Here is a 10430-nt window from a genome sequence, read left to right as displayed (position 1 = left end):
ACTTAGACAGTTACCGTAATGGGGCTTCTTGCATTTTGGACAGTTCGGAGGTTTGTTGTTGTGGCTGTTGTTTCCCCGGTAGTTTCCGGGTCTCTTGAACTTGTTGTCATCTCGCCTGGGCTGCCAGGGCTTTCCTCCGTTGTTTCCTCTCCATGGTCCAGTCTTTCCTTTATAACCATTCCCGCTAGCTTCCACGGGTTTCTTCTGTTGGCCAATAGCTTCCACTCTTCTGCATCGATTGATTAGGGTTGCAAAGTCACATGGGTCGTTGCCGGCTACTAGCTCAGCAATTCTGGGATTCAGACCCCTTTGAAACTTCGCCATCAGAAAGTCTGGTAAAGGCATTGCTCCTCTGTACGTTGCCAATCTTAGTGACTCATTAAACTTAGCATGATACTGGTCCACCGTCATCGTTCCTTGAACCAGTTTGTCAAATTCTCCTTGTTTACTATCCCGGATTGACATCGGAAAGTATTTCTCCAAGAACATTTCCTCGAACACGGCCCAAGTTATAACCGCATTCTGCATTTCCAACGGTTGGGACGCATTCGCCCACCAGTGGTGAGCATCTCCTTCCAGCATGTACGTCGAGAATAGCACCTTCTGATCGTCGGTGCATTGGATAACTCGAAAAATCTTGTCCATTGCTTGCAGCCATTGTACAGCTGCCATTGAGTCAGGACTTCCTTGAAAGAAGGGTGGTTTGTGCTTTCTAAACGTCAACAGTAGTCCTTGGTTATCTTGACCTGCCGCACCGTTTCCTGGAGGAGGTCGGGGTCCTTCACCATGACCCCCGGCTCCTGTTCCCGAGCCGCTTGCTCCGTTATTGTTTGCATTAGCATTTGGGTTCCTTCTGATCTCATTCATTATATTCTGAAACATATCTCCCGTGTTGGTTTGTAATTGGGTGATGGTGTCCCGCAACGTGTTAATTTGTCCTTGTATATCTTGCGTAGGGGTTCTTCGTGGAGGCATCTTGCTGTACATAGATACAGCAAATGGTTAGTGTTCCATCCTAATCCGAAATTTTGCTCTGATACCATAAATGTAACACCCCAAATGTAAATACATATAGGGTGCACCTTCATCATGCATTCAACGCGCGGAAGTCTAAATTTAAACTTTACGAATGCAAATATCAGAGTGCGGAATGGAAACACATAACCATACTTATTCCATATAAAATTAAAAGCGTTAAAACGTCAATACAAAATAAATAACACTAAACATTATTTAATGTAATCCCAAAAAGATTAACTAATCATAAATAAAAACATAATTTATGCCGCATCATAAGCCCAGTCATAATGTGGTTGTGGTTCCTCTAGCCATTGTGTACTTAGTGCTTCATCGAAATCATAATGTGGAAAAACTTCTATTAATAATTTCATAGCCTTAGTCCATAGGCCTCTATCTGTTAGATCCTTTAGTTTCTCTTCCCAGGTAGGTGGAGTTTCTTCTTCTTTACGTACTAGTCTCTTACCCTTTCTTTCCAAAATAACTTTCTTATTACTTTCTTTCATCTTTTCCTGAAATGGGTTGTCAAGGGGGGTGAGATTTTGGGGGAAATCTCAGTAAGGTTCACAGCTGGAGCATTCTCCAACTATGACGCTTACTCCTGCAACAGTTTATAATAACAATACAAAATGGAACATTTAACATCATCATATAAAAATATCATGCCATCATCATCATCATCATACTCCTGCCGGCTTTTACGGACTTACGGAGATACCCAGAGTCCTCGTCAGGTTGCAACTGGAGTATCAGTGCACAGGCCAACATTTAATAACATGGTTTTAAGTTTCAAAAATATCATAATCACATAATGTAAAGCACTATAAACATATTGCAGTCAGACCATAACTTATCATAGTTTCATAATGGTGGCATACATAGAGAGATTACTTCAACAACTGTAAACACTTACAGTGCTTATCGTTCTTTACTTGTATACTTTCAACTTTTGATCTCTTTACTTGCCTGTTTGCTCCCTTGACTCCCTAACATCATCATATCATCTTTTAGTAACTTATATAACATTCAACATTTGTGTTTTATCCATGTATAGGTCTCGGCTTTGCAGGTTTAATTACGTAGAGGAGTTGTTTTGCTTACTTACCCACTTGTGTAGGTTTTAGGACATTATTAGGTCATCATAACACTTAATAGAATTATTAAAGATTTCATTCTAGGCATGTATAGGTTCGGCCACCATAGATAAACATCTAGGAATATAATTTTTAAAACATGCTTTCAATTATATTATTAACTTAACATGGTTAGATCCTTTCAACATTAATCAAATAAAACCTCTTTTAGCTACATACCATTCGACCTTATTTCCCTAAAATACCTAAGGGATTACTTCTAAAACATGCTTCTAACATTATTGATAATTTATCATATTTAAATCCTAGAGCATCATTCAAAACATCATCTTATATATTCGGCCAACTAAGGTTATGATCATGCAAAATTGATTTAGAACCTAGGCTACTAAACATGCTAATCTAACATCATCATTTCATCATCTTTCATATCATTTAAACATCTCTTCATGCTTATAATTATCATACATGGTTTGGCCTTCTAGGGATCATATACTTAGGATATCACTTTCATGCTTTTACATGTCATTCCTAACCAAGAAGGTTCATAGGCTTACCTTTGATGATGATCAACGACTTAAGGAAACACTTCTTGACCTTTGACTACTTTGAATCTTCTTGAATGAACTTCCTTCCTCCTTGAACATACAAGGCCGCAAGCTTAAAGAGAGGAGAAGAGGGATTTTCTTGCTTAGAGATGAAGGGTTCTTTGGTGGAATTATTAGGAAGAAGGAGTAAGATCCAGGCTTGTATTTGATCTTGGAACAATTAGGTATTTCTCACTAACACACTCACCATTTCGAAGCATTCATGGACTTCACAAAATGAACTAAACTCTTTGTTCTTTCCTTTGGTAGTGCCGCGGCTATAGAGGGAAAAAGGAGAGACTAAAGCTTGTTCAAATAGGCAACCTAGAAGCCTTGCCATTACTTGATTGCTGGTAGGTTTCGATCACATTAAATGAGAGTAAGGTGGTGATTTGTTGTCATAGGTTAGATTGCTTAATTTAGGGACAAGAACATGATGTCAATTTCCTTGATTAAGGAAATTTAGTGATTGCTTGATTTAAGGAATTGATGATGTGTGACTAATCGTCATTAAAAGTTGCTCCCTTGATTTAAGGGATTGATGAGGTGTGACTAATCGTCATAAAGGTTACTTCCTTGATTTAAGAAACAGAATTATTTGATTGATTGACATATTGTCATCAATTTTCTTGATTTAGGGAAAGTGATTGACTACTAATCATCATAATCCTAACTTCCTTGTTTAAAGGAATTTGACTGGCTTGACTTAAGGAAATTCGATTTGCATTTAATGGCTTGAAAATCAAATAAAATCAAATTCATTTCCTACACCTAGGCCGCGGATTTTAAATGCTTGGAAGGAAAAGATTTCCTTTAATTTTGGACCATGATTTATTCCTTAAGATTATGGACCTTTAACCTATTAACCTGACCTAATTTGTGCCTATTTTTCCATGATTTTATGACACTTTAAATTGACTTCTTAGAGCTTGTTTTCTCTAGTAAAACCGTGGGCTTCTTGCTTGTAGGGAAAGAATTCTAATTTAATTCCTAGTCATATAGTACTTCTTTAGGTTTATTATGTCATGGCCTTACTTTGGGCTTTAACTTGATTTGGGTTTCATTTACCTTATTGGACTTTACTTTATCATATATTAGAACACCAAAAGATTCAGGCTTACTTCTTGTTGAAGACATGATTCTTGATTTCTTCTTGCTTCTTGTTTGCTCTCTGACGCTCCTGCAAGATCGAAAAAACTAGGATCTTCTTCTGCAGTTCACACCACTCCCTAATCACAACTCTAGATAGGGCAAGCTGTGGAGTGACGGTTTTTCTACACACTCCCTATATGGATCATGACTTAGTCCGTTTTTTATTAAAATAAGAAAAACTATAATTGATTGAAGCCCACAATTATTATAAAAATTTCTAACAGTATCTCGATCGAGCCAATAACCGAATCGGATTTAATAACATTGGTTTTTGGAGTTAGAGACTGCATATTGTTATGTCCTCAGTAGTGGTTTAGTATATGTTTCACATGCTCCCGAAGTTGTAACGCAATTTCATGCTCAAATGTATTTGATTGTTGTTTGTGGTGTAACACGTTAATTTTGAGTGAACGATTAAAATTTTGCAAGTGATCTCATAATATGCTGTCAGGTCTATTAAAGTGGTCATTACGTTTTCTGAAATGCAATATACTTTACATGTGAAAATCCTTTTGATGATTTGTATTTGCGATGACAGGAGGGAATGATATGATTTTATTGTGAGTGCCAATCACGAAAAAATGTTATGGCTGTATTGTGTTTTCTTTTTTCTTTTTTCATTTGGAGATTTTGCACCCGGTTCATCAATTTTTTGATTAATATGATCGAGTCAGGTAAGACTATACTGCCGGCAAAACTCTTTCTCATGGTCTTTACGTTGTAAGTGTCAAGCAGGAAAACATCTTATGGATGTATGATTGAGTCTTTTTCTTTTTTCGAGATTTTTTTCACTGGTTTATTGATTATTTAACTAATCCAGTCTAGTTAGGTAGGACTTACAAAAATAACAAAATTCTTCCAATCAAATTTTTATCATAATTACATATTCATAACTCTAACTCTAACTCTAACTCGGGACTTCTAATTCTTAGCACTCATGCATTTACCGTTAGATACACAACATATCTCCTAAATTTGTGAAGTTTGAATGTAAATCCGTTGAATTTCGGGGTCTGGAAATATGAGGAAACTATCAACCTGTGCAGAACGAGTCCTATATTTCTTGGTATATAAATATGGTATAACTCTTCCAAATGCAATAATACAAGAAAAAGAAGAAGAAAGAAAGCAAATCTTGATTAAAACTAATTAAAAGGATATTACAAAGAAAGAAAGATGCAAACACTGCATTTTGACAAAAGAAAAGCCAAGAATTTTTACAAGAACCACAACCTCTAAAGCTAATTAAAAGGAAACCATACAAATCCATGGGACACGACAGAGCAACAGTCTCCAAGAAATCCCAAACAGCTAGCTTACTACAAAGAAAAGTAACTGAACTAGAACAATACAAAAAATTAAGAGACAAGCTAGCCACAACCTCTGAAACTAAGTACAAGAATGCAAAAAACAGCTAGCGTACGTTATGTATGTTTACTTATACCCCTTAATTTGATCTGTTACATTAATTATTGTTCTGCATGTTGTGGTTGTAAACCAAGTCTAGCGAATCCAAGAGGTGAACAGAATATCTACCGTTGTTTAGCATGCTGAGGTTGTAACCCAATTCCAGACGATATCGGATATTGCTGTTTAGCATGCTGAGGTTGTAACCCAATTCCAGACGAGATCGGATATTGCTGTTTTGCATGTTGTGGTTGTAACCCAATTCAGCATGAGATCGGATATTGCTTCTTAGCATGTTTTTGTTTTGGTTGTAAAACAACTCACCACGAGATCGGATATTGCTTCTAATTTGCATGTTGTGGTTGTAACCGAATTCCGCACGAGATCGGATATTGCTGCTTTGTATGTTGTGGTTGAATGAATCTAAGACCAAAACGTCGCCGTCCAAAAGCTTCCCCTGACGTTGAGCATTCAAAACCAGAGTCTCTATTGAGAAAGAAGCAGCCATTCTTGGCATGCAAACAGATAGATGTACAGAGAGAGACAGAGAGAGATATGTATGTAGAAAGAGAAGAGAAAGTTTACTTGTGAGGAGATGAAGTGGTGTGGTATAATTTATAGAATTTGCACCTCTTAATTAGTCACTTGTTGTTCTGCGTTGATTAGCTGGATTTATTAAATCTAAGATTGAAATTTGATTTTGATTTTGATTTGATTTGATTTGCGTCATAAAGTTATTCTGTTTTTTTATTACCGTTTCAATTATTACCGCTTTTAGGTTTCTTTATTGAAAATTACATGTTTATAAAAAGCTTGCATTTATTACATGCGCTTATTGTATTTATTCTTCATGATTTTCTTTCCTTTTTGTTTGTTTTTTTAATTTTAATGACCTTCATTATTTCCATTAAATGGACATCTGAGGTATGCTCCTGTTAGCACTAAATTATTTATATAATTATTGCATTATTTTATATTATTTTATATCTTTTTGGGTTGACAATTACACGAAAATAGGCTGAAAGAATATGAAATATAGCCCAATTCCAATAAAGGAAGTAACCAAGCCCAAGTTAATTCAATTTTTGCACATGGATCAAATTTTTTGGAAGAGGGGACAATTCAGAAGCATTGGTTGACAAGAAGATAGACGGCTATTAGCTTTTAGAATTTTTTAGTTTTTAGTTCCTTTTGTGGGTTGTAAAAAATACACAGTTTTAGATTTAGAATTTTTCAATCTTCGTAATCTTCGTTGTTTTTTTTAGAAAACTTTGAGTGTTGTTAGATTCTGTTTGTTGAAAGCTCTCATCTGGTGATGGAATTGTGCTCTGGGGGAAGACTTGTCGACCAGATGTTTAGGGAGGGCCCTTGTTCTGAACAGCGGGCTGCTAATATACTTAAGGAAGTGATGTTGGTCATCAAGTATTGTCATGATATGGGAGTTGTGCACAGAGATATCAAGCCTGAGAATATTCTGCTTACTGCTTCGGGGGAAATAAAGCTTGCTGATTTTGGCCTGGCCATGAGAATTTCTAAGGGTAATATGTTAAACCTGTTTGGATGATCTTCTTTTTTTGTTATCCTATGGTATATATATGTGCTAACTTCTATGAATAGAATCCTTACACAACCTTCCTTGTGTAAAATTCCATCCTAGTCATTCTGTTAATAAAAAATGTCTAGGCAAGTTTGAAGAAGTTCATCATGATGAGCTTTCAACTGAATTGTACTTTACTAATGTTACCCTGTACATAGGAGTAAAAATTGGAGAGTTCAAATGGTCATCTCCCTTAAGTTTACTATGTTCAGTATTCAATTAAATTTGCTAGCGGTCTAAGAATAAGAGGTCCTAGAGAAAATGCTTATAATAGTTTGAAGCTAACCATTCATACTCTAAGGTCACTTTGTTTAATTTTTAAGCATTTAAAAATATCAGTAATTCAATTGACATATATATAAATACACACACATAAGTAAAAGATACATACATGCATACATGAGTAATTTATGCATAGCCTCATTGTCTAGAAATTTGCATTGCAGGTCAGAACTTGACGGGTTTGGCTGGGAACCCTGCATATGTTGCACCAGAAGTGTTGTTGGGTAGATACTCAGAAAAGGCGGATATATGGAGTGCTGGAGTGCTCCTGCATGCTCTGTTGGTTGGTGTTCTTCCATTTAAAGGGGATTCACAAGAAGCAGTTTTTGAGGCTATTAAGAATTCCAAGCTAGAGTTCCAAACCGGGATGTGGGAATCAATATCTAAACCTGCACGAGATCTTGTTGGGAGAATGCTGACAAGGGATATTTCAGCAAGGATAACAGCTGATGAAGTACTTAGTAAGTTTATGGTAGATTATTAATGTTTTGTAGCGTGCTTTATCTCTCTTCCTCAATGATGAATACACCAAAGACTAGTTGTATTTGGTCTGATTTTTTGTTTTTTAATCTTGAAATAATTAAAATTAGAAATTTCCAAGTTTTGTTGAAAAGTATCTTTGCCTTTCACATGAATTCTTAATAATTAGAAGGATTGCCTTGTTTTGGTTGGGATAACAGTGGTGGGAATCTGTTAATTCTCACATACTTTTGTTAGTTTTTATTATGTGTTCTTCTATGTGGTTGAGGCTCTCTTTTTCTCCCTAATGTTTTTAAACAGGAAATAAAATGACAGTACTTTTAAGTTTTAAGAACTGTTCGATTGTTTGCATGTTAAATTAATATTATGTGGTTCAATTTCAGGACATCCATGGATATCTTTCTACACAGAACATACATTGAAGATCCTGCCCGTTGAATCAAAGTTGAAGCACCAAAATGGAGCTGCTTGCCACAACTTTGTTGCTGCACCTGAACCTAGGTTAGGAAGAAACAGGATGGATGATGGGTTCCTTAATGAGGTTTCAAGCCTTTCTTCATCATCTGAAAGTTGCAATTCAGAATATCATGATGTTTGTGTGTGGATTGATGCACTTGCCAATGCAATTTCACATGTAAGGATATCTGAACCAAAGAGGAGCAAGTTGTGGGCAGTTCCAATTCATCAGCAAGGTTTATATAACATGAAGGCTAACCTCTGTAAAGCATTTTGACCTACTGACAGGTTGACACCCCATAAACCACTATCTCTGCTGCTTTAGCTGGGGTTTTATAGTATACTTTGCCCAACACATTCTACAGTTGGCAAAAGTGGATTACATTTTTTTCCTCTAAATAATGATTACTGAGAAAACTCTGCTAGTTGTACAGAACCTGTGAATATGATATTAGTGTGTCACTGCATGTTTTTGCTCTTGCTGGAGCATGATAAATAGAATGCTATGATTTCACTTCAGTGAAAACTTGACCCTACTCATATGTTTTTTTGGAAGATTTTAATCTGAAACCATGAGTGCATAAGCGTATGTTATCCCTCCCATAACGCGCTGCATGTGTACTTATTTAGTGTTGGCAATTTGTATTTCAAGACATACTTTTTTGTACAGATGGTAGCGAGGAGTTTGACCTTGAGTCAATTATATATAGCAATGGCGTTTACTTTGAAAATGGAGTTGACAGCTGCTTGCTTATTTTCACTGAAAAAAAAGGAAAAAAAAGTACAGCTACTTGTGTTTAGAAGAGGCGAATCTTAACTACCGGGGGATAGATTTTGAAAGGCAATAAAAGTTGAGATTCTTTATCTGTTAAGGTGAGGTTAAGGGGTAATCTAGATAATAGGTAGGAACATATTTAGGAAGAGGGTATAGTTGAAAAAGGAAACATTAGATAATTCAATCCAAACCGAAAAAAATTGGATTGGATCGGATCGGATCGGATTTGAAAACAAATCAAAACCGAAGGGATGATTATATGATCAAAACGAAGGGATTGGATCGGATGAATTTTGCTTCCAAAATCGATCCAATCCAGACCGCGAACACCCCTAGTGAATCATATGCTCGGAAAAAGAAAGAAAAGGTGCATATGCTTTGGAATATTTTTTTAACGAAGAGGGTAATTTATTATTTAGATCTCTCATGAGTCATGATGATTAGGATTGGCTCATAAAATGCTAGATTGAAATTAATGTTAAACAAATTTGTTTATTATTAGTTAAAAGAATAGAAAAATATGTAATCATAATAAATTAATTCTAGATTGTAGTAAAAATCATCAAAACATAACCAATCACCAAACTGAATTCATAATTTTTATAAATATAATCAAAACAATTAGTAATTCATGAAAATTGTGAATTTAAAAATGTTTAAACCCAAAGTTTCTGGTTAGCTCATTACAAGTTGAGAGAAAAGTAAATTAATATGGATTGAATTTTGGTAACTTAAACCAGATTAATTGATAAGTCATGACTCAATTTAACAACTCCGGTATCGAGGTATAAGTGTTTACTCTACTTTCGCTTTGAGTCAACTATGTATTATGGTAAAATAAGAATAAAAATTTCATGGATATATCTTAAACATAATTTACTAATAAAATTGATTCATGAATTTTTGCCCTCATTTTTACTCTCATGGCTCAAAGTATTCCGATCAAATCAGGAAAAAAGAGAGGGATTTAGTGTGTCCTTTTAAAGGACGTAAATTATGTCCTTTTAGACATAAATAGTTTTGTCAATAAAGAGAGGACAAATGATATATTTTAATTAAAATACGAGATAATTCTCTTTTTGTTTTTATTAGAAGAATGGGATGATTCTCTATAATTTAACCTTATCTTTGGATTGAGGGGAGAAAAGGGAAGAAAGTTTTTAAAGTTTCAAATCTTTTATCAATTGACTGAAGAGAAAAAAAAATAAAGGAACTAAAATAATAGAAATAAAAAATTAAAAAAATTAGCATCATCTTTTTTTTAATCTTTTTTTCTCATTTTCTTCCATGTCATTAAAAAATTATTAGGGCCTCTTTGGATGGGTTTTTCTCTCTTCAAAAGTTGTTTTACTTCAGGAAAAAAAAACATGTATGGGAGAAATATGTTTGGACGTCTACTTTTAAAAAGAGTAAAAGTCATAAAAAAAAGTTAAAAATCTTTTTTTTAAAATGAAAATTTTAGCTTCTAAAAATAACATAAGTTAAAACACAAATATTTTTCAAAAACTAAATATTTTTTAAAAATCTAAATAACTTTAACTTTTATAAAAAGTACTTCTAAAATAAATAAAATATAAAAATAT

At 34.7% G+C, this 10430-nt stretch overlaps 1 protein-coding gene across 1 annotated transcript; it reads left to right on the top strand.

The window, feature by feature from the left end:
• The first annotated feature begins 5674 nt into the window (after nt 1–5674).
• Nucleotides 5675–8349, top strand: LOC133309632 (serine/threonine-protein kinase PEPKR2-like). The gene is made up of 4 exons (XM_061510424.1): nt 5675–5814; nt 6560–6795; nt 7301–7597; nt 8000–8349. Exons 1-4 carry the CDS (start codon nt 5675–5677, stop codon nt 8347–8349), a joined length of 1023 nt encoding a protein of 340 aa, XP_061366408.1.
• Nucleotides 8350–10430: the final 2081 nt, after the last annotated feature.

This window comes from Gastrolobium bilobum, unplaced genomic scaffold (assembly GCF_033153095.1).
Source record: "Gastrolobium bilobum isolate Gb01-03AN ecotype WA unplaced genomic scaffold, APGP_CSIRO_Gbil_v1 utg463156, whole genome shotgun sequence".
Classification (NCBI taxonomy): domain Eukaryota; kingdom Viridiplantae; phylum Streptophyta; class Magnoliopsida; order Fabales; family Fabaceae; genus Gastrolobium; species Gastrolobium bilobum.
The sequence above is the reverse complement of the archived record's forward strand: the minus strand, read 5'-3'. Positions and strand labels throughout refer to the sequence as shown.